The sequence below is a fragment of the Panthera tigris genome, chromosome F2 (genome assembly GCF_018350195.1).
Source record: "Panthera tigris isolate Pti1 chromosome F2, P.tigris_Pti1_mat1.1, whole genome shotgun sequence".
NCBI classification, from domain to species: Eukaryota; Metazoa; Chordata; class Mammalia; order Carnivora; family Felidae; genus Panthera; species Panthera tigris.
The window spans coordinates 54,048,130-54,072,173 of record NC_056676.1 but is presented as its reverse complement, the minus strand read 5'-3'; the positions used below and the strand labels follow the sequence as shown (position 1 = coordinate 54,072,173).

The 24,044-nt window shown below is 39.2% G+C and overlaps 1 protein-coding gene across 1 annotated transcript in view; it reads right to left on the bottom strand.

The window, feature by feature from the left end:
- Positions 1–9,213: 9,213 nt before the first annotated feature.
- PKHD1L1 (PKHD1 like 1) overlaps positions 9,214–24,044 on the bottom strand; it is a 158,151-nt gene continuing 143,320 nt past the window's right edge. Inside the window, exons 73-78 of the mRNA XM_042973164.1 lie at positions 22,203–22,547; positions 18,919–19,070; positions 18,375–18,521; positions 17,880–18,033; positions 13,779–14,045; positions 9,214–10,034 (exon numbers count right to left, since the gene is read on the bottom strand). Of these exons, the coding sequence (XP_042829098.1) occupies positions 10,024–10,034; positions 13,779–14,045; positions 17,880–18,033; positions 18,375–18,521; positions 18,919–19,070; positions 22,203–22,547 (1,076 nt within the window). The 3' untranslated portion in view covers positions 9,214–10,023. The remainder of the gene's footprint in view (positions 10,035–13,778; positions 14,046–17,879; positions 18,034–18,374; positions 18,522–18,918; positions 19,071–22,202; positions 22,548–24,044) is intronic.

Here is a 24,044-nt window from a genome sequence, read left to right as displayed (position 1 = left end):
GCGGGGAGAGCGGTGGCCGGCGTGTCTGTGGCAGAGGCTAGGTTACGGGTAGGGTTTCTGTGTCTGTTGCTGGCAGTACGGACTGTTCCGTCTCAGAACGACTGGGTTCCTTCCGTGTTGCTCTACTTTCTGTGCAGAGTTCCTCCGCTCCAACCAAGCCCCTTTTTCGTTCAACCTACAGAATCCCCCTACCAGATGGGATCAAGGGAGAGCAGTATTTAGATTGCAAAATGGGGGAATTGCGGCTGTCTCAGGGTAATTTGGCTGTCGGTAAGCCAGGTCTCAATCATTCCTCCACTTTAGGGGTGCGAAACATTTAGTTTAATTCAGGACTTGGCCTCCTCCAAGTTATTGAATTTCCTTTAATTAGGAGTTAAAAAGTGGCACTTAACCTTGTTCCTGCATTTTTTCGTCGCTTGCAGCGTAGACTAGCCATTTTGCCAAACTAAGATTTTCTTTCTTTCTATGGTTCTCTCTTTCAAGTCCGTTTTTGTCCTGTATGCTATTAAAAGGCCGGGATTCTTTGCTTGTTGTGGGCGAGGGGCCGTCAGAAAACTATCTGCTCCACTGTCGCAAAGCAATAGTTTATGTGGTCAGAGGCTGAAAGCAGTTCGTGTTATGTTTTGTTTTTTTTATCTCTTTTTTACTACAATCATTTAAGTCACCTAACCAGCACTCACCTACCCACTTACTTTGTAAGTACCCTTCCCACTCCAATCTGTACCACATTTCTTGTAATTTAACTTGTTTATCCCCAAGAGATGAACTGTATGTTTATAACTTTTGCTCTAGAATGATTCTATGTAACTTTGGATACATTATTTCACAGTTTCCTCATCAGTAACATGACCATAATGGGGTGTCTCTCCACTGGATGGGAGCCCCCAAATGTGGAGACACGATCAGGTGGACAATGGCCCTGGAGGTGAAAAAATGTGTATGAGGCAGAACAAAGGAGATAGAACTTTCTCAAATACACCACAGGGGAGCCAGGGGACAACACAGCACAGCAGAGGAGAGGCAGAGGGAGAGAAAATTTTCAGCAGCCTCCAAGCCCAGCATGGAGTCTGACATGGGGTTCCATCCCAGGACCCTGGGATCATAACTTGAGCCAAAGTCAAGAGGCAGATGCTCAACCAACTGAGCCTCTCACGTGTCCCTGGGACTGTTTTTAAAGGGGGAAGATAAGAAGGTATGGTGAAGTACTGAATTCTCCCTTTTTTGGTAATTGTGCCTATTTGTAAGCCCATTGGTCAGTTAGGGCCTATGGATATTTTGAGGTGGAACCCCTGATGGGCCTGTCTGTATTCAGCCAGGGGGTCTCTGTGGGCCCTTCTTCTACTCCATTGCTCAAGCCTGTTTGCTTGAAAGCAGCCTGTGCACATAATAGTCCCTACTTCCTAGGATGGCTAACCGGTTCAAAGCTCTTAGGGCAGAGCCTGGCACGTGGCAAGCATACATACACAATAGCTATTACTGCAGCTGCTGCTGTTATACTACTAGTACACTATTCCATCATCATTCCCAGTTACTGTACCTCCGTAAACCCACTAAATCCTCTGCAGTCTTTTAAACACCTATTCTAACCTTAATCTCTTCACATGCCTATATCCTAACAATGCAAAATCCCTCAATTTTTTTTTTTTTGGATTCCCCTAATCAATAATCCAAAATAGCCTACATCTTGACAAAAACATATTTTCAAAATGTTTTTTCTTAGACACATATCTTTGCTTCAAACTATCATACCCCTATGATATTTTTTATTCTTAAGGGTTTTTTAAATTAAATTTGCCATTTGCAAATGAAACAAAACAAAAGGTATATATTTTTCTAGAAACAACTAGTTACTGAATATTTCTTTTCCAACACAATAACAAAACAAAACTTGTTAAAGATTGCAGACTTGGTTTACTTTGAAAATACCTATGAAATCACATTTAAAATCATCTTCAGTCGTTGACTAGTAATTCTGTAATTGGGAATCACAGCTGCCAATAACTTGGGATCTTACATGGGGACCATCCTTTGGGAGTGTGCAATTTGAGGTCCAGTCTTCCGCCCAAGGCTTGGGTGGGGTGGGAATAGGGACCACCAAATGTCAAGTGGGAGGAGGATAAGGCATAGACTTGGTATATGAAAAATTTTCTGAATTGCCTGTCTTCCATGGGTTGCAGTTAATTCTACCTGCTCTGTGTTCAGACACTTTGCCCATTTTGAGGCTTCTGATTTGCCCCTGCCCAATCCCTAATCACCAACTTGATTTATTCACTTTTATCAACTTCCAGCTCACCATTTAATCTCCCAGTTCAAAGCCTATATGGGCTTTGTTGTTCTGAGCTCTCCATGTGGGTCTGAGTAGTGTTTTGTCAACTGTCCTCCCATCCCTGCCCAGTAGTTAGGGCAGACCTTGCAAACACAGCCCAGTGTTTCCAGATCTCCCCAACCCAATTCTCTGTCTTTTCACTAAAGGGATGGTTTTTTCCTCAAGCATAATTTTAGACCTGCTGTTCTGACTTGGACTTTAATGGCCTTTTATTAATGAGCAGCTGTTCGTGGTTGAATACAGATTATAAAGTCACATTCATTTCTCGATCAAGCAAAACAAAGCCTTGCGGCTCACAGAGTGACAGTTTTGAATAGATACGTTTGAAAGCAAAGGATTTTCTGATGATAATCTTAATGGATTGTTTTATTGATCTTTCTATTCTAGAGAATCGTGCTTGCTTTCAAAATAATACATTTTAATGTTCTGGAAAATTATAACTTATTTTTTAATATCCATCATCACCATTTAATACATAATATCAGTTGCTTAATAGAGAAGACAGAAAGTCTGAAGCAGCTTTCTTATTTTCTGTTAAAGGAAAACTGACTTTCTGTGAAGGATTTAAATATTTTCCATCACAAATATTACTATAGTATATTCAATTGGTAGTAATTTTTATTGCTAAATACAGGAAGACCCAAGGTTTAAGAATAATTTAGGGTTAAACAACTTAACCTTTAGAAGAGGCCTGGATAGGAATAGAGAAAAATAATCCATGTCTTTTATTAGAAATGGATTCAGGGGCACCTGGGTGGCTCAGTTAAGCAACCCCACTCTTGATTTTGGCTCAGGTCATGATCTCGTGGTTGTGAGATTGAGCCCTGCATTGGGCTCTGCATTGAGCGTGGAGCCTGATTAAGATTTCTCTCTCTCTCTCTCTCTCTCTCTCTCTCTCTCTCTCTCTGCCTCTCCCCCTCTGCCCTTCTCTCCCACTTGTGCTCTCTCTCTAAAAGGAAGGAAGGAAGGAAGGAAGGAAGGAAGGAAGGAAGGAAGGAAGGAAGGAAGGAAGGAAGGAAGGAAAGAAAATGGATTCAAATAAAAAGATACCCTTAACTCTTCACTTCTGTGTTCCAGTAGTGAGGTTCAACAACATAATACCTCTTTGGCTAATGTCCATGTTGTTATTAGAGCTGTAATATAGTTCAGCTATATTATGAGTTAAGTAGATATGATCTGAGATCTGGAAATGTAAGGCCATTTATTATTTCTAAGGGTAAATGTGTTAAGATGCCGACAACCAATATAAAGTAACAGTTTATAACACAATCTGTTTCGTATGTGAATTGAAAACTTAAAAATGAAACAACACTGAATGAACAATGAAAGCCTAATTCATTCAGCTGTAGCATGATGGACATTGTGGCTTCAGCCTTAAACACATTTGAGCTTAGTTTTCTCATCTGCAAAATTAGATTAATAATTCCTGCCTTATAGGTTTAATTTGCAAACTAAGTGGCATAATGTATGTGGAAATGTGTTGGAAACAAAGCAATAAGGTCAACGAAAGTTTTATCATCTTCAAGTCTAGCAGAATCTTCTTTCAGCTCACAGCAGGGCATAGTGCTTCCAGGAAAAAGAGGAGTGAATTTTCTGTTACCAGCAGCCAGAAATAGACATGTTTGCTAGTAACATATAAAAAGGGGGAAAGAAGAAGGAATGCTAAATTTTAAAGTACATCCCTCAACTCCTTTGCCCTTTTGATTTTAAAAACAGAAGGGGAGGGGTGCCTGGATGGCTCAGTTGGTTAAGCATCTGACTCTTGATTTCAGCTCAGGTCATGATCTCACAGTTCATGGGTTTGAGCCCCACAACAGGCTCCGGGCTGACAGTACAGGGCCTGTTGGGATTCTCTCTCTCTCCCTCTCTCTCTCTCTGCCCCTCCCCCACTCGTTCTCGTTCTCTCTCTCAAAATAAATAAATGAAAACTTAAAAAAAAAAAAAGAACGTGAAAACAGCTGTTACAAGGAAAGCACCTACAACCCTACCTTCTCCATGCTTTTTCTCACTACTTCTGGGATATTGTGCTTCTAATAGTATCTGTTACCAAGTTTTGTCCATTCTTTCTTCTCAGTATCTATCATTTTAGCACACCAGAATTCTCATAATCATCTCTAACTAGTCTTTTGTATTTTATTTTTTTCTTTCCTCCAAATTAGCTTGGTACTTTGCTGTATGATTAATATAAATATTTTTAAAGCTTCTTCACAATAAAGGTCCGGTTCAAAATAGAGATTTGCTGTTGTCCATCAATTCAAATTCACTTGGAAGGACATGTGTCTTGATTGTTGCTTTTTAGTCTCTTCATTTCAAATTGCTGCTCCTGGATCCCCCTGTGACCATGTCTGGCCCTTTAAAATGTGAGACATACCATCAATTCTTATTAAAAACATTTCTCTGTATATACTGCTTCAATATAAAAACTTAATATATTTATTTTCTCTCTTCCTCAGGAGAACTTATATGCATAAAAGGTCATCTGCCTGAATAAATTACTGTAAAGAAAAGCCAAAGGAAAATACTCTTGCCACGTAACTGGACACACAAATAAATATCTTGTTCAAAAGGAATTATTTTTTTCTGCTCATAGGCTCTGAGCCCATTACCATAGCAACCACAACTTGTGTTGTCTAACTGGATGTGAATTTTATACACTGTTATTTGAAATGTTAAGGCAGTAAGTGAAGATAAAGTGCAATTTCTATAATATTTGGAAGGACTTGTTTATCTCAAAAATCTTGTAGAGGAAAAGTTTCATTGTGCAGCCTACTCATTTGTTTAATGAAACAGTTTATTCAACATTGACCATCGGCACAGCGTGTGCTAAGCATGTTAGAGAAGTGAAAAACATAAAGAACACTTAACCTGGAGGAACTTCTCTAATAAAATCAGCTTGTCATGGGTAAACAGAATGCCTGAAAGAACAGTTTTTTCATAGGGAGTTATCTAATTTTAGAATAATCTGATCATCATAATTAGAGTAGTCTATTAGGACCTGTAAGTAAGACAGCTAGAGGCTTGTTACAGCTGGTCAGATTGCCCATAAGTATTCAAATACCTATTGTAACCCCTACAGCAGGTACTTTTCCTTTTGGTCTTACAAATGTGTTTGTAGCTACTCTCTGGAGAGGTGAGTATTTCCTTCATTGGAAGTTGAACACTTCTTGGCAGCTGGTACTGGCCTGAGGAAGCTGAAAATGCCCACTGATGAACATGGAAGAAAAGTGTGATGGTTCACCTGTTTCAGGTAGGCTTCCTAAACCAAATATGCAATGGATTCAGATCAAGGTTTAAGCACTTCTGTTTTGGAGGATACAGGCAAAAACCTCAAAGATATACGTGATATTTAAAATTATTCTCTTGCCCTGATATTATCCCTGCCCACATCCCTGGATGGGAAGGATTAATTCCCTGTTCTCTTGTTTCTTTCAAGAATCTTCTGAAACCAGGAGATATATCATTTAGGTTTAGTATTTCTGCCAAGTAACAAGGAAACCGTGCAAGAGCAAGGGCTGGTATAGGGCACCACATTGTCGGGGACTCAGGCTCCTTGCAACTGAGCACTCAGGGGCTGGCCTTTGTCTCCCTGGCCCAAGGACACATCTTGTTCCACACGGCAGAAAAGGATGAAGAAAAGGCAAAGCGATGCCTAACAGCCAGTTTTTAACTTCCTACAATATTCCACAAGATTATTTCCAGTTTTATAACTTACTACACAAAAGTTGGTCATTCCTAATGGCAAGGGAGATGGGGAACTAGTCTTTATTCTAGGTGGCCTGTGCCCAGCCTAAGAGTCTATTTAATTAACACTCACAGTGTTTATTACATGCTACACCTTGTTCTGGTGTAATAAGAAGTCTAATGATTTATTGGGCCAGGGATTGACATGATATAGGCAACATTATGGTACTAAAAATAGCAAGAGTGGCTACCATTTACCACTTACCACCTGTTAGGCACTGTTATTGAATTTCATATACATGCTATCATCAGTCCTCAAATACCACACTGCAAGGTAGATATTTTCCACATTTTACGTGTGAAGAAACCGAGAATGAGAAAAACTAAGAACATGCCTGAGGCCATAGAGGTCATAAAGTATAAACCTAGAATTTGTGTCTTAGACATAAATACGTTTTATGAAAAACTTCTTCAGAATGAAACACTTTCCAGTGCTTGAAGAAAAGTGAGAAGCAGTGAAATGTTGCCACTTGGTTCTGGAGGTAGATCGAATCCTAGCTTTACCATTGGAAGCTCTGTGAACTGGGGCATTTTATTAAATCTTTTTAGGTTTCAACAGTGTCCTCATCTGGAAAAGGGGACAATGACTTCACAGGGTTATTGTAAGGAAAGAGTCCACATAGAACACTCAGCATATGTCTGACACATAGTAAGCATGTGGTGAATCTTTATTTATTGTTATTGTTAGTAGTAGTATTCTAATTTTTTTAATGTTTATTGAGAGAGAGACCGAGCCTGAGTGGGGGAGGGGCAGAGAGAGAGGGAGACACAGAATCTGAAGCAGGCTCCAGGCTCTGAGCTGTCATTATAGAGCCCCATGAGGGGCTTTGACCGCATGAGATTATGTCCTGAGCCAAAGTCGGACGCACAACCGACTGAGCCACTCAGGCACCGCAGTGGTAGTAGTAGATGCACCGTCTGGGAGTCACTGCAATGATCAAAAGTGATAGAGCCTAGAAAAGAGTAGAAACAGTAGTACAAGACATAAATGTTTTACTTATCAGAAATACAGGAAGACATTCTTTTTTTTTCTTTCTTACTAACTTATCCTGTTTCTTACATTGAGCAAAGTGGAAGCATTATATTTATTTTTATGAATTTTTCACATCGTGGATAGAACAATCCTAATATACCAGTAAATAGCCACTTCTAACATTAAAAAGTATTTCTAAAAAATTAAAAATGAATTTCTAAGACAGCATTGTTCAAAGAAACATTTTTTTTAAAAGGTGGCCAGCTTATGAATGAAGGCTATTTAAAACCTTTTGTCTAGGATTCTTAACAGCAATGAGTCCGACACCAATCCATTGCGTGCCTCAAACCTCTGAGCTTCCATAAGCCTAATTAAAATCCTTGTCTCTTGCTTTGGCATTGCAAGCTAGTACATCCAATCCTTCCCCTTTGCAAAGGGTCTCTCAGCATACCTATTTCCAAAAAACTGCTCTCCAAAAATCCTCCAATCTACTCTTCTGGGCTACCTACTTAAAAAGGTTGTACATCTTTGTTTGGTACACCCTGTCCTAGCCAAAACTTCTATTTTAATACCTAGTTAAAACTGCATCCCTAGGACCTACAAAATAAATCCAAGCTCCTCTGATGGCATGGCACAGAAGACTGTTGTCTCTCCTTCCAGCCTTGCTTGGTGCCGTTCCTTATGTCAGATTGGTGTTCCAGTAACATCTGACTGCTTGCTGATTTCCCCACATTACATGCTTCATTTGTCCACTAAACAGCGAATCAGGATCTACTAGTGCTGGATGTTTTGTTACATGGCAGGAAGATGTGCTGCATAAGGAGTGCCCTGCCTTCAAGGAACTCACCATCTACTGGTGTTCAGCCTTCGTTCTTGCCACCACACCTCTGCCAGGACTCTCTTCCTTCCTTGGTTCATCTCATGCTTTATTCCTCAACACTCATCTCAGGCATCACCCTTGAGCTGTGGTCCTCACATACTGTACTGCATCAGTGTTACCTTTTTCCAGGACTATTTCCCCAACTACTTTGTGAGCTGGTAGAAAGTAGAGACAGCATCTTATTCCCTGTAGTCTTCTCACTATAATGTCTCGTATCTAGTAAATGCTAAATAGATTTGACTAGATAGATAGATTTGATTAAATAGATTTGTTCAGTTTGACTGAACAAAATGCCAGATTTATACAAAGATATTTGGATTTGCTACCTGGTAAATGTTTACTATTTTTCTTAACCAAGATTAACAATGATGTGGGGTGAATATACCAGGAAATGTCAGACAGAAGAGAAAGGTCTGAAATTTGTTGAATGTTCGCAGCTGTTCCCAATGCTTCCTTAGTGTTGTTACTTGCTGGAAGGTAACGTTTCTGAGTATCAGCTTTTCTTGCTCTGGACATAGCTACAATGCCTTTACTGATAGTTCTTCCTCAAAATTAAGCATTTACTTTAGAATTTTCTGAGTATGGGGCGCCTGGCTGGCTCAGTCGGTTGGGCGTCCGACGTCAGCTCAGGTCACGATCTCGCGGTCCGTGAGTTCGAGCCCTGCATCGGGCTCTGGGCTGATGGCTCAGAGCCTGGAGCCTGCTTCCGATTCTGTGTCTCCCTCTCTCTCTGCCCCTCCCCCGTTCATGCTCTGTCTCTCTCTGTCTCAAAAATAAATAAATGTTAAAACAAAAAAAAATTAAGGGGCGCCTGGGTGGCGCAGTCGGTTAAGCGTCCGACTTCAGCCAGGTCACGATCTCGCGGTCCGTGAGTTCGAGCCCTGCATCGGGCTCTGGGCTGATGGCTCAGAGCCTGGAGCCTTCTTCCGATTCTGTGTCTCCCTCTCTCTCTGCCCCTCCCCCGTTCATGCTCTGTCTCTCTCTGTCTCAAAAATAAATAAATGTTAAAAAAAAAAAAAAATTAAGGGGCTCCTGGCTGGCGCAGTCGGTTAAGCGTCCAACTTCAGCCAGGTCACGATCTCGCGGTCCGTGAGTTCGAGCCCCGCGTCGGGCTCTGGGCTGATGGCTCGGAGCCTGGAGCCTGTTTCCGATTCTGTGTCTCCCTCTCTCTCTGCCCCTCCCCCGTTCATGCTCTGTCTCTCTCTGTCCCAAAAAAAATAAATAAAAAACGTTGAAAAAAAAAATTAAAAAAAAATTAAAAAAAAAAGAATTTTCTGAGTAAAAAGTACAATTTTCATAGTATGAGAGCTTTTGGTTAACTTATCTACATTAATTATGATTTTTTTTGCATTCCCTTATTTTATTCTCTTAAAAATACGTATTTCTTGTGCTATAGCATGGGGTTGTAGGAAGCTACACTCATAGCTGAGGCATTTTTGAGTGGGAAGAACGTAAGCAGAGATAATTTGGGCTTTTTCCAAAAGTTTGCTCCAGAGACAACAACAAAAACTCTTAGAATGGTAGCCAGGGTTTGGCAGGCCCAGAAATCCAGGGCAATCTAGAATTTACAGGATTACTATAGATCTGAAAATCAGCAACTTTGTCTGAAAAAGGTATAACACAAATCTCATTTCTCCAAAATCCTAAGAAATTAGAATGGTTTAGATCATTGGAAATCAGAGCATCATGAATGGATAAAGGAAGTCAGATCCCCCAGTACATACACAAATTCAAAATGCTTCCAATCTGATCTAAAAGTGGGTAAGTCAAAACTAGACAAGCTCTTGCACACATAAAGGACTCTATGATTTGTAGGTATAGCAACTTGGAGGTGGCATATCTGCTTCCAAATCAAAGATTTCTTAAAGTTTTTTTTTTAAATGAAATAAGAACATATGAATATAAGGAATCAAAAGACTTATATTTTGAAGAAATTTGATTTTTGTCATGAAAGCTAATTAGTACATTTTATATATTATAAAAATATTTTTCGCTTATTTTCTTGAAAACGCTATAGGCTTTTTCTTGTTGCGCAATAAAATAGCTCGTAAAAAGCAGCTCTTGTGTTTTTGTTTTCAGCCTGTTCTTCGGAACAGCACACTTTTAGTTGCATCCTGAAACGTGAAAACAATACAAGTATTTTTTTAAGTAGCAGTAACATCTAGTGTGGTTTAAAATATGTTTCATTCATTTAACATTTCTAATATTTCATGGTATGGTTAATAGGGCAAAAGCAGTACTAAAAAAGTAGTATTTCAAAGTTGACCATGTATTGTTAGAATCAATAATGACTCTTTTTGTGGAACTGGGGAGAGACAATAATGGTGCTTAAATTTTGTATTTTTCACATTCAAGATGTCATTTTATTTAGTGGAACTTCATGACTTTCTTACAAATAGAAGTGTTAATTCAGAATGCAAAGTTATAAAAATCCCAGCATTTCATTTCATTAATAGTTGGTATGGTGTGAATGCACCCCACCCCCAAATTCCTACATTGAAAACCTAACACCCAATGAGATAGTATTTGCATGTGGGGCCTTTGGGAGGTGTTTAAGTCCTGAGAGTGGAACCATCATGATGGGATTAGTGTTCTTATAAAAGAGACCCCCAGAGCTCCTGAGGCCCTTCTATCCTGTGAGGGCGCCATCAGTGACCTAGCAGTGGGCCCTCACCTCACCATGCTGGCACTGTGATCTCAGACTTCCAGCCTCCAGAACCATGAGAAATAAATTTCCAGCCTCCAGAACCATGAGAAAGCCACTTAGTCTGTGGTATTTTGTTATAGTAACCCAAGACTAGGACAGTGGTGTTGAAATCATTTTATGTTTTAATTGAAGGATAGATTACTGAGCAATTATTTAGTAGCAAGGGAGAAGATGTTGATTAATTTTTCTATCTGGAGAAAAAAAGTCCTAAAGAAAATGCCAAGAATAGGGGCACTTGGGTGGCTCAGTCAGTTAAGCGACTGACTTTGGCTCAGGTCATGACCTTGAGGTTCATGGGTTTGAGCCCTGCATTGGGCTCTGTGCTGACAGCTCAGAGCCGGGAGCCTGCTTTGGATTCTGTGTCTTTCTGTCCCTCCTCTGCTCATGTTGTCTTGCTCTCAAAATAAATAAACATTCAAAAGAGGAAGGAGGAAGGGGAGGGGGAGGAGGGGGAGGAGGGAGAGGAGGAGGGGAAGAGGGGGGAGGAGAAAATGCCAGGAACAATATTATTTACTAATGACTTGAAAATAGAATTTTCTGAATTTTATATAATTCCAAAGTTTTTGGGAACAAGCAGGCTGAAAGTCAGTGAGGATAATAAGAAAACAATGCATTTAGTGAGTAAATACAAAATGCACAAAGATATACTAAGCAGTACTTATACCTTATAGTTTAATGCTTCTGAGAAGAAACAAATTCAAGCAGTACCTGTCATGCTATTGTAAAATGGACATCTGGTTTTGCTTCTTTTAGAATTCTGGCATAAAAATACAATAACTTGTGTGCTGATCGTTTCCCTCTTCTCCCTTAGTTCTAAACCCACCCTTATTCAGCTATAAGAGGCCAGGACTGAGTCTCTTCAAACCACACTTCTCCCTTGACAGCTGTCTCCTAATTAATTTCTGCCATTAAGAGGAAAGAACAGATAATTCCTGTTTGATCATTGTTCTTGAAACCCCAGCCTCCAGTTCTGCTACTCCCAGAACCAGCCTCAATGTGTCCCTTCATCCTGACCTTATCTATGTTTAAATTTAAATTCTGGTCTTGGCTTTTCTTGCTTGAAATTCTTCAGTATCCTTTTAAATTATTACCCCATCTCAAATTCTTCTTAAATCTTTCTTTGGATTTTGATTATTACTCAAATATAAGAATCTAATTCGGTATCTTAAAACTTAGAATATTTATCATCTTTTGATATTTGGAGATCTGTATTGGTTCTGTATAGATCAACCCTGATTTTTTAAATTTTATTTTTAATCAGGGTGAAATCCATATAACAAAATTTTAACCATTTTTATTTATTTAAAAATTTTTTAAATGTTTATTTTTGAGAGAGAGAGAGAGAGAGAGAGTGAGGGAGGGGCAGAGAAAGAGAGGGAGACACAGAATCTAAAGCAGACTCCAGGCTCTGAGCTGTCAGCACAGAGCCCAACATGGGGCTCAAACTCACAAACCGTGAGGCCATGACCTGAGCCGAAGTCGGGCATTTAACCAACTGAGCCACCCAGGCACCCCAAATTTTAACCATTTTTAAAGTGGACAAGTAGCATTAGGTATGTTCACACTGCTGTGCAACCAATCTCTAGAACCGTTTTCATCTTCTTAAATCTTATCAGTATTCTTTATGTGATACTTTCATCTCATTAATCTGTCAGAAACTCTTCATCATTCCCCTATTAGATCAACTGCAAACTGATTAATACCTGCCAATCTAAGCTTTTTACTGTTTGCCTATATTACCCCAACTCAACATTTCCTCCTATGTTGGCAGGCAGGACTTGTCCCCCTTTTAATATTTAAAATCAACTAAATCACATTTTTAGCACCTATGATAAATACGGTATGTGGTCTTATCTTCTGAGTACTCACAGTTTATTTAGTGAAGGAAGGTAGATTTGAATTTGTGTAAGTTTAATACAAGTATACCACAGGAAAGGCTATAATAATGGTAGAAACAAAGCATAACTGGAGAACAAGGGAGAAGAGAATTACATGTATTAGTGAGTGGGAAGAAAGAAGGGAAACCTGGTGGAGGAGCTGGATCTTCAGCAAGGCCTGGCAGGATGCCATGAGCAGAGAAAGCCCAAAGGGAGGGAATACGTAGGATGGTAAGAATCTTTTCTAGGAATGATTTGTTACAGGAGGAAATCTTCAAAACTGACTTCAGGACCTTTGGTGTTGATTACAATTTGCATGTAGTGAGGAATCTTTGAGGATCTGACATGACAAATCACTACATGACATAAATCTGACAGCTATATGGAGGATAGGCTGAAAGTGAGGAGTTCGGAAGCAGGGAATTCAGGAGGCTATTATAAAAGGTCAAGAAAGAAGTAATAAAAAAGAAGAAGTTGTAAGTGGAGCCCCAAGACTTTAAAGGAGGAACAGATCTGTAACATTATGGATGGACATAGGGCAACTTGAAGGGACATGGAGCTTGAAGGAAAGAAGCCTAAGAAGTATCAGCCTGAGAGATGAGAAAAATGACCTTGGCATTAGCTGGGATGGGGTACACAGCACCCGGTGGCCCTAGTGATTGGTTCAAGAATGGATGTGTGACCCAAACTAGGTCAATGATACTGCTTTGGGATTTTGCTGAAAGTGTCGAGAAAGACGTTTGCTCTTTCTGCATTAGCTGCCGGGCTGGTAGAACATACATGAAGACACAGGTGGTACCCCTGCCATGAGGTTTGGGGGTGGTCAGTCTGCCCGAGAGTGAATCTACTACCATCAAGGAGCATGGACCCCAGAGATGGAGAGACATAATTTTTGGATGACATCATGTGAGTGCTTAGGTCTAGTTATAGCAGAAATCACAACTGGACTTCTCAGTTAAGTGAGTTCATTTTACTGCCTAAACCAATTCAAGCTGAGCTTCTGCCCCTTGTAACTGAAAGAGAGCCCACCATTATCTTCTCATTCCCCACATTCCCATATGCCGTCATGTAATGTGAATAACATTTCCTGTAAGGTTGTCTTTATCTCCACCACTGAAGCTATTACTTTCTCAATGGCCAAGACCATGTCTCTGTGTTCCCAGTGGTGTCATGCACAATGGTTGTGCCCTTGATCTCTGTTTAGTAACCATTTACTGGAACCTCAGTATGTGGAGACATATACATACATTACATAAGAACTGAACTATGCTTACCTAGATTTATGTTCAAAATCAAGACTGTGGCCATAAATGTTTCCAAGAGCAACACTCTTCCCATCAGACAGCTAATTACTACAATCACTGTCTGCGCAGCTGTGCCCACAGTCGATGCTTTGCCGCTGCTGCTGTCACTGCTGCCACTGCTGCTGCTGCCACCATTGGTGCCAACACCACTAGCGATAGACTGTGCTGGTAGGCTCAGAGTCCCAGATTCCACCCGGGCGATATCATCCAGTATAAAGTCAATCTTATAATTTTTTCCTAGGAAGAAACATCATTATAGAATTGACTTCCTTTTATAATTTGTTTGTTTTCACACAGACCCAGTTAAGTTTTCATTGACTTAAACGTACTGTATAATTCCTAATGAAGTATTTTTGGAAATTGAGCCAAATAGATTCATTGAAGTATAAACACGCATAGAGGAGGTCTCAGAGTCAGAGTTCCAACTGCCCATCAACTGTGGGCAGGGGAAATCTGGCTAGATTTTCTTTCTGTAGCATCAGTACTTGCTTCTTAGGGGTATCTTCCTAGTGCTCAGGACTAGAGAGAGGCTGCTTAAAATGAGGGACAGTAGGGAAAGGAAGTAAAAATACTGAGCCTCTGTTCCATCCCTGGATACTTGGCCTGCAGTAGAGAAGCCTCAGCCTCAGCTGGGGGAGATGGGGGTGGATACCGAAATACTAAACTTTTTTATTTTGAAAAGTTTCAATCACAGAAGAGTTGGAAGAATAGTACAACAAAAACCATATGCCCTCCATTTTGATTCAACAATTTTACTGTTTTTCACACTTCCTTTAAGTCAGATGCTATTTTTGTGTTGCACGATTGTGACCCTTTCTTCTTACTTCCATGCAGACAAGCTTAAGGAAACTTTTTAGATATTTTTAGAATGTGGAACATAAAAAGCTTATCCAAATATTTTTTAATCCATATGTTAAATCTCCCCGGTTTTGAACATGAGATAACCAATATATTTTTCCTTGACATAATTGCTTCTACAACTCCTGCTGTCATTAATAATGGCTACCACACCGAGTTTGCAATTCTTGTCCAACCCTGAAGTTTTCATTCCTCTCCTTCTATTATCTTTTTTTAAAAAAATCATTTCTGTTTTCTTTCTTTTCCTCTCTGTCCCTTCATCCCTCCCTCCCCCTCCTTCTTTCTTCCCTTCCCTTCCCTTCCATCTCCTTTCCTCTCCTTCCCTTCCTTTCCCTTCCCTTCCCTTTCCTTTCCTTTCTTTCAGAGTATAGTTAGATCTTGACCTCATTGTGCTTTCACAAACAATGCCAGTGCATTCTGTAACTTTCAAGACAGACGGTCCTTGTTCTATAGAATTTTCTGCCACCATTACAATCCATGACAATGGTGTATTTAAGTCTTTCCTTTTTTCAGTTTGAAAAAAACTGAAGTTTCGTGGCAGGCGTATTTTTTTCTTTTTTTTAATTTTTTTTTCAACGTTTTTTTTTTATTTATTTTTGGGACAGAGAGAGACAGAGCATGAACGGGGGAGGCGCAGAGAGAGAGGGAGACACAGAATCGGAAACAGGCTCCAGGCTCCGAGCCATCAGCCCAGAGCCTGACGCGGGGCTCGAACTCACGGACCGCGAGATCGTGACCTGGCTGAAGTCGGACGCTTAACCGACTGTGCCACCCAGGCGCCCCAGGCGTATTTTTTTCTTAAAATGTACTGTATTTTCAGTATGTTTTATATATACTGTGAGGAAGCCCAAGAGAGCCTTGTGGAGAGGCCACTCCCTGCAGGAGAACTGAAGAACCTAGCTAAAATCCAGAATCAAAACCTTAGGGATATGATTTCAGTCAAGCTATCCCAGCTAAAGCTCCAGACATCACTGAGCAGATATAAGCCATCCCTGTCCAAATTCCTGGCCCACACTGTTGTGAGCAAGTGAAATGGTTGTTGTTTGAGCCATTAGATCTGGGGCTGGTGTGTTATGTAGCAATAAGAACAGAAACAAGCACTTTATATCATATAGGTTGCCAGGTAAACATGTCCCAAATGTTGTTATCCACTAGGAATACTATTTTTTATCCAGATTGCTCAAAGATGCAGATTCAACTGTTTACTTTATTCTTCTTCCACCCTTTTCTCACTTAATTCTCACATCCCCATTTTCTGTGTGAGAAACCACAACCCATACCTCCTCTCTATCTTGGCCCCTGCTTTGCTTCTTATTGAGCTAAAAGTAGAAGAGGGTGTGGGGCCACACTGTCAGGCTCTCGGCTGATCTGCAAGGGGATTTCCCACTTCCAGTACCTATGGGGGTTGCCTACCAGAAAGAGTTACAAAAACGATGCTTTGTTATTTTTTTCTCATGTGCTTTGTTGTTATTACAATTTTATAGTGGTTAATCTACAAACTAGATAACTGATCTAAAGATAATGAAGAGATGACTGTCGTTGGTGTTCCTTACTATATACAACCAGAGAACTGAGATCGTACACTTGATGAAAGTAAGAAAGTAGGACAGCAGGTAAGCAAGCAAGAAAGAGATTAGAAGCAATCAATGGCTGTTCTCCATAGCAGTCAGATAAATACTTCGAGGGAAGCTTTGCACTAGGAAGGAAAATTTAGTGTATAAAAGGGGAATGATATTTTGTTATCACAATAAAACACCAAAACTTATATTATTGTTTCAGCATTCCAGTGATACTGGTTATTTTGGAACATTGCTATTTGGAAGTGGCACTTTGAAGAATATAACATCCAGGTTGGGTTTTTGCCACTGGGTACCATTTGGGTCCACCTTCATGAGGCAGTGGGCAACCTTCTCTTCACCTGGGTTCTTGTTAAGTGCCTCACTTCCCAGAAGAGGATCCCAGTTCTACTACCATTTACACTGACTCAGAAAGACTTAGGCTCTGCCCTTAACCAGCAAGTGTATAGGGCATTCTAAGTACCTGTCTAGGATCACAACTCATTTTCATTTGAGTCCCACCGAACACTGGGTTGAGATACTGCTGCCTAGTAGGCACACCAAGCTTGTCTGGTTTAGGGTACCATCAAAGCAAGAAGAAGTAAAAAATAAGAAAAAAGATATTAGGGGGAATGAGTTTTGTCTTTGATATTTGGTTGATATGAAAAAAATCAGACTATTATTGGAATTTCTTTTACTTATTTTACTCTTCACTTTTTACCTTTATTCTCACCTTTAGTATGTATATATGTGTGAGAGAACAGTGGTAAGAAGGGAGTACCAATATAACTTTTCAGAAGTTAGGGCCTATAAAGTTCTTAAATGGGCCTAGACTAATGGTAAACAGATTAACAGAAGCCTGTCTCAAGTATAAGTAATTTATCTATTTCTCTTTTTTAGATACTCTACAATCTATCACCAGTAGATAGTCTACAATCTGTTTTGGCCTCAGTAGGAAGGCTTTTACCAATTGGAGTTATGCCATCAACCCGTATAACGATAATATAAGAAACATCACAGTGGAAGTTATAACTATTTATTGTAATATTGAAGATATCACTTCATACAGATTCATTTGGTATACTTTATGAAAATTCATAGGACACATTTGTTCTGATCTCAGAGCAAGTTATAATTCTCTGCAACAACTGGTTTGTTTACTGGTTTTTCCTGATGGGCACTGTGGAATCATAATGCTTATGTTTTCTCCTTTGTAATGGCTTTCAGAAAGCTTAGAACCCACTTTTCAGTCCAACTCTGAACCCCTGCATGGGGCATTAAAGTTATATTAGCCTATCTTATCCTCCCTTTTCTTCAATTTGAAAATCTATGTATTGCTTGTTTTTATTATAAATGTAATGCATATTTAGTGAAAATTTAGAAAAATCAACAAATGGATAAAAATATGAATCATGATATAATTTTGATGCACAGCCTCAGATTATCTGTTTAATTTCCTTAATTACCTATTTTAATTTCTATTTTGTTTTGGATACTTTTGTAAGCTAGATGTTATCTGAAATGTTCTCTGAAACAAGGCAGGTATAGTGTTCCAATTTCTATAATTTATTGATCAGAATATTATAGAATGCTTTGTTCAATTATAATTATCCCTATTTGTGGATGTATATGTGAAGATCCAAAATAGTACACTCACCTGTTCTAAGAAGAGTAAGGTCTGTGTAGTTGGCCCAGCAGCTGCTGAATGGAATTGTTGTATTTCCACTAAGACCAGTGATGTGGTTATTATTGGAGTCCTTTAGTATGGCCTTCAAAGTCAGTGAAGTAATCCCAACTGATACACAATCACCCTAAATAAAAAAGTAATAGAGAATTATAATTGTCCTGTTCCCATGCTTTTTTTTAAGATATGCCAAACTATATTATTTAAAATGCCTCAATACAAATTTGAAATCTGTAGAAGCTTCTCCTGTACAAGGAGTTCACAAATATGGGTGGGCAGTGGAACAAGTTCATTGAAAAGGAACACTTTTAAAACAGTAAAATATGATATCCACAGGTTTTAGTCCAGTTTTCAAGGGGTAGTGAAATCCTCAGGTTGCCAGCATACCAGGATTACAGAAGTTGGCTCACCTTCCAGAATTTATAGCTTAATTCCTTCACTCAGTTAAAGCTCTGGGTTATAACTTACATCTGAATCTACTGCCTTTACTGCAGGTTGCTGAGAAAATGGCTGTCCTGGCTGTGCTGCCACGGGCTGAGTGATCACTGAGAGCGAGGACACAAAGGCCACATGATGAACAGGAAATGCAAACCTTTCAACTGGTTGGGCAGTCACCTGTAAATTAACGGTCATGAGTGATGAAGTGGTTTTCACATGATAAATTACAGTCAGTAGCAAATTCATCTTAAGCCAAGTGTAATATGTAATAAGCGTAAAAATATGCTTAATATGTGAAATTAATTTTCTTAAAATATTTCCCCCTGATCAAATTCATGAAGCACTGTTATAAATATTCAAAGAAAATCACATTTTATACCAATAAATAATTTTTTAGAAGATATGCTCCTTTTTCAACTACTTTATCATTTTAGTATACCATTAAAAATAGCCAACGTTAATTAGAAAGACATGCTCTCTAAATTATTGCATTGAAATATAAAGAGTTAAAATAAGAAATAAGCAGCAATGTTTTAAATACCTAAGATATATTTTTCTAGTTGCCCTTTCTTACCTTAATCCAGGCAGAGTCACTTGGGCTGGGGATGGGATTGGTGATAGACATGGAAGAAATATTAAATCCAAGGATACTACTGGTTTTTCCTGAAATTACAGCTTGTCCAAGAGAACCAACAATTTTTTGGAGTTCAGATAACTGCATCTGACCTATGGGGAAACAGTAATATGTCATATGGGATCTAAGAATATAGAATTATGAGAGTTTTTCACTTTAGTTTTTGTTTGCACTCCTCCATCCAAATTATGGAATGCTTTAGCTTTTTCTCTGCACATGAGCTCAACATGACAAAGTCATATGAATGAGCTTAGGAAAATGGAGAACTCTGGAGAATATGTTTTTAAGCTGCAATTAAAGAAAAACCAAAGGTAGATAAAATAGACACAAGAAAAATGAATGACAGAATAGTGGGAAATATGTTTCTTAATTTAATACGTTCCCATGTCCTTCTTTGTTAAGAAGTGAAGCACTGTCATGCAAGTTTATTGCCACATAGCATTTTTTTAAAATAGAATTCTTTTTTTTTTTTTAATTTTTTTTAACGTTTATTTATTTTTGAGACAGAGAGAGACAGAGCATGAATGGGGGAGGGTCAGAGAGAGAGGGAGACACAGAATCGGAAGCAGGCTCCAGGCTCCAAGCCATCAGCCCAGAGCCCGACGCGGGGCTCGAACTCACAGACTGCGAGACCGTGACCCGAGTCGAAGTCGGACACTCAACTGACTGAGCCACCCAGGCGCCCCATTAAAATAGAATTCTAATGTAAGGATAATTAGCGTCATTGAATCTATACAATGTCTGCTAGTAAGTTCTGAAATTAACACTACATTACCCACAAATTGTTACTTGCTTTGGACCTTGATTTTCAAGTTTAATTTTAACACTACAGGTAGTTTCTATTGTCTTTGTCTAGCTTGGCGGGTCCTCGTAGACCTGCTGCCCCCACAGAGCTCCTTACCTAAGAAGGGGCACCTCTATTCATCATACCCATTTGTCAGAGCCTGCTACTTTGGCTTGATCCCTTCTTCTACTTCATTTCTCCCCCATACCGTATAATCAGTTACCGATTTCTCAGTCTCTCTGTCCCCACTGTCAAAATCGTAGTCAAAGCCATCATTGGGGGAAGGGGGTTACTAAAACAACTTTTAAACTGGCTTCTTGTATCCATTCTCTCCTTCTTCCACTCCATTCTATACACTGTAGTCAGGGTGATCTTTTAAAAAACAACTCTATGCAGGATATTTTTGGTGTACTCTGAATCTTGACAACACCTCGTGCTTAGGTATCCAGTGCCTTCTAGATCCAGAGTCCTGCCTTGAGGACGAGGAGCACTGCATTTCTTCCATTAAGGCTGAACCATGAAGCTCAGTGTGCTCACGAAGAAGGAGACAGCTGATCTCACAGAACACTTTCAAAATCGTGGTCCTAGGGAATTTCAGTCCTGTCAGTTTAACAGGTCTCTTTTGGTTGACTTAGACCCTCTGAATAAATGCTCAGTCTTTCAGACTCCTTCTTCCCCCCCATTCCCTCCATATACTCTCCTCCAAGATGGCTTCCCAGGCATGAGGGCTCATGTGACCCAGGGGTAGCAGTACAAAGGTGCTTCATATCCACAGACTACTATTACCACTCGTCCTCGCTGGTTTTTGGTGCAGCGTGGCAGGTCCGACCTGCCTGCACTGTTTACACATTTTCTCTGGCTGCTTGACACATGAAGGCACCCATTTCTGCTAACTGCCACCTTAAGAAACCAAAGTCCTTAACCTGAAGAGCTTTTATTCCTGACCAATCTGTCTGTCGAGAGGTCCCCTCTGTAGGGATCCCTTGAGGGACCCCTTTCTAGACACCTGGGAATTCCTGGATATCCTGACACTATGTGAAGGACATGGAGAGCCAGGAGTCTTACTACGTGCACATCTTTCTTGCCACTTCCCAATATTTTGCTGTGAAATTCCTCTTTGCCAAGTTGTAGGGCTTTCCTTGAGCCATGAGTCATGTCCCCTAGAGACAGAGGTGAGAACTTTACCCAGTACCCAGGTTTATACATGATAGAGTCCAGGTGTGTATGAAAAAGATGCTGGACAGAGATCAGATAGATCCAGATTTTCTGGGTCTAAAATTTATATAGTTTGGAGGCTCTCTTTAAGAAAAAGAATAAGGAAAGTGCTTACTTTTGCAACTTTTATAATAACAATGATTAGACCACATTATTAAATGGACCCTTCTCCCAGTCTTAAAAGTTCAAGTCCCTCCCATGACTTGTACAATTGAAAGGCCTGGAAGCTTAAGCTTCATTAGCTCGATGCTAATCTTCCTCTGACAGGGATCTACATCTCATCTTTTTGGAGATGAGTGTGCCTAGTTGAGACTTGTGCTTGATTACTGGAGGCAATGGCATGGTTGGGGATACATGCCGGAGAAGCATGCCAAGAGGCCAGGACGGTACAGTTGCACCTCAAGAGAGGCTTGCGACCACCTACCCTATAGCAGCGACTATGAAAGCAAGAGGCCACATGGGGGTCTGAAGACAGGAAAGTCCCCTTGGTATTCAGATACCAAATTAAACAGATAGAAAGGAAAAAATCTGAAGGGTTGAACATTTACCCAAATGCCCAAACTGAGTCACTCTAAGGACATAATTTAAAGCAGCAAAGATACCTCTGATGTGACAGCTGAGCTGATTTTCATCTGATACCTAGAAAATGGGGGTATGGAGAGTAAGGGACAGGGAAAAGGGTGACGGCTAGGGACACTGATTGGATCAGTCACAGGAATTAAAGACAGAACATATTCTCGCACCTTTGCATTTGCTAGGGTAAATCTGTGACTTTACTACAGCTCAGCATCTCCAAAGATCTACTCTTCTTAAGGAAACATCCACAGTCCTTTCAGCTTATGAAGAGGAGAGCTTCTTTTGGTTTCCCATTTCCTTACACTTGAACATTCTTACCTTTCTCTTTTCATAGACTGATTCTTTTTATGCTTAATCTCTCAGCTATAAAGTCACTTCCTTATGTCACCTCTCAAATCTTCTGTGTTAGCTCAAATCCTTTTGTTGAATTTACTAATTGCTACAATAACAAAATAGAGGCTACAGTTCCTTCATAATTCCAAAACAGTTTGGGATTACAGGGGTAGAGTAGGAAAAGGGTCTCTAGGCCCTTACAGGGTTCAGGATGTGGGGTTGGTGGGATTTCCTGAGGGCAGGTTTACCAGGCCCTGGTAGGGTCATCGTGGGTCTAGCATTACATTCTTCTCTCTCAAACACCTACTCTTCATACCTGTGGTATCATTGTTTATGAACTGAGGAGGAGCATCTCCAATCTCCAATTCAACTGTGAGTCCCGTGGATCTCTTCCTCCGCAGATTCTTCCCTTGTATTATTTTGCTGACGCGGATTTTGTCACTTGGTATCTTTAGGAACAAGGCAAGATTTCTAACCAGGTTATGAGAGCTATAGAAGTCATCTTCTGTAACAGCAGGCAATTGGAAAGAAACAAATATGACCGCGGTGGTGTGGATTTCAACTGGTATAGTTCCTTTAACCAAAAGGTAAAGCATCTGGTAGGTTCTATCAAAGTAGTTTTCACCAAGGACAGTGGAATTCAGGTGAGGAAGGAATTGCTCTATGAAGGAAAAAAGCCAAAACAGCACAGTAAAAATCTTTATATTATCATAATAACCATGTATTTAGTAGTATTTAATATTTGTTAAATTTAGGAAATTCTGAAAAAGTTCAACATTATTCTTCCATAGGAAAGTATGCATATTAAAAACAGTAACACCTTTAAAAAAACACTTCTAGAACTGACATGCAAAGTTAAAGTCAACACTTTAAACAATACCGTTAATCATCATTATACATTAAATTTATTTTAAAAACAATTAGCCATAGATACAGTATAATTGAGAAATAAAATTCAATTATGAACCCAAGAGCCTATATTGTACCTGGAACACTATTTACATGTTCAGAATTTTAAAGGCTTTACCAAAGGCATTTGGTAATTTAAAAATGTAAATTTAACTTTAATAGCTATCTAGTTTATGCAGTGCTATATATCAACTCTTAAGGAGCTTTTACAACTCAGTGCTTCTATTTTTACTAAGGAGAAAAGTATATAATACAAATGAAGTATATACAAAAATATCTCAGAAGGATTTTATACCAATGAAACAGGTTTACATTTCAGCCTGAAAAATCTTTGCTTAATGCAAAACAAATTCTACTTCGGAAATGACTTTTGGAAAAGTGACTGAGATTTTTATATATATAAAATGAGTGAATATATATATATATATATATATATATACACATATGTGTTTATGTATATGTGTGTATGTGTGTGTGTGTGTATATATATATATATATATATATATACACACACACATATATTTATGGCAGAGCGTCAAAACTGTCTAAGCTAATAAATCCACTAACAGAGCCCAAAGGAATTATATAATAGTACTAGAATGAGACATGTAGCTTCTTACCACATTCATAGTGAGGCTTAATAAAAAAATAAAGTTTTAGAAAGAAGAAGATATTTCTTATGAATGTAATAGACATTCATAGCAGTTGGTATTAAGAAGCCACTTCATTATCACTATGTATCTCTTTCAGAGCTACTAGTGTAAGTTCTAGATACAATTTGGTTTAAACATTCTATGAATATGAAGAATATGCTTTTGTATTATAAATTGAAACTTCTCTCAAACTACATTTAGAGGTGCATACACCATTTATCTCAGGTAACTTCCTCATGTCTTCACAGTAATGGAAGGAAGCAGAGACATACATAATGAAACATTTTGGGTAATCTAAAACAATATGTATAGATTCACAATACAGGGAAATTATTTTGCATTCTAAGTGCCAAAGGAAAAATGTTCATTTATAAACAATGCTATATCAGAAAAAAAATCTTGTAAGAAGGCAGTGGTAATACTGTTTTTCAGCCCTTCAACACCTGTATAATCAATTCCCTATATTAAATAGTCCTTGTTGAGATCATTTCTATTTCCCCAACTTGAATGATAGAGTACTTGGTACCCAAAGTGTTGTTTTTCAAAAGAGTTAAAAATAATGAAATGAAGCTGCAAATATGAGTAGCTGTTTACAT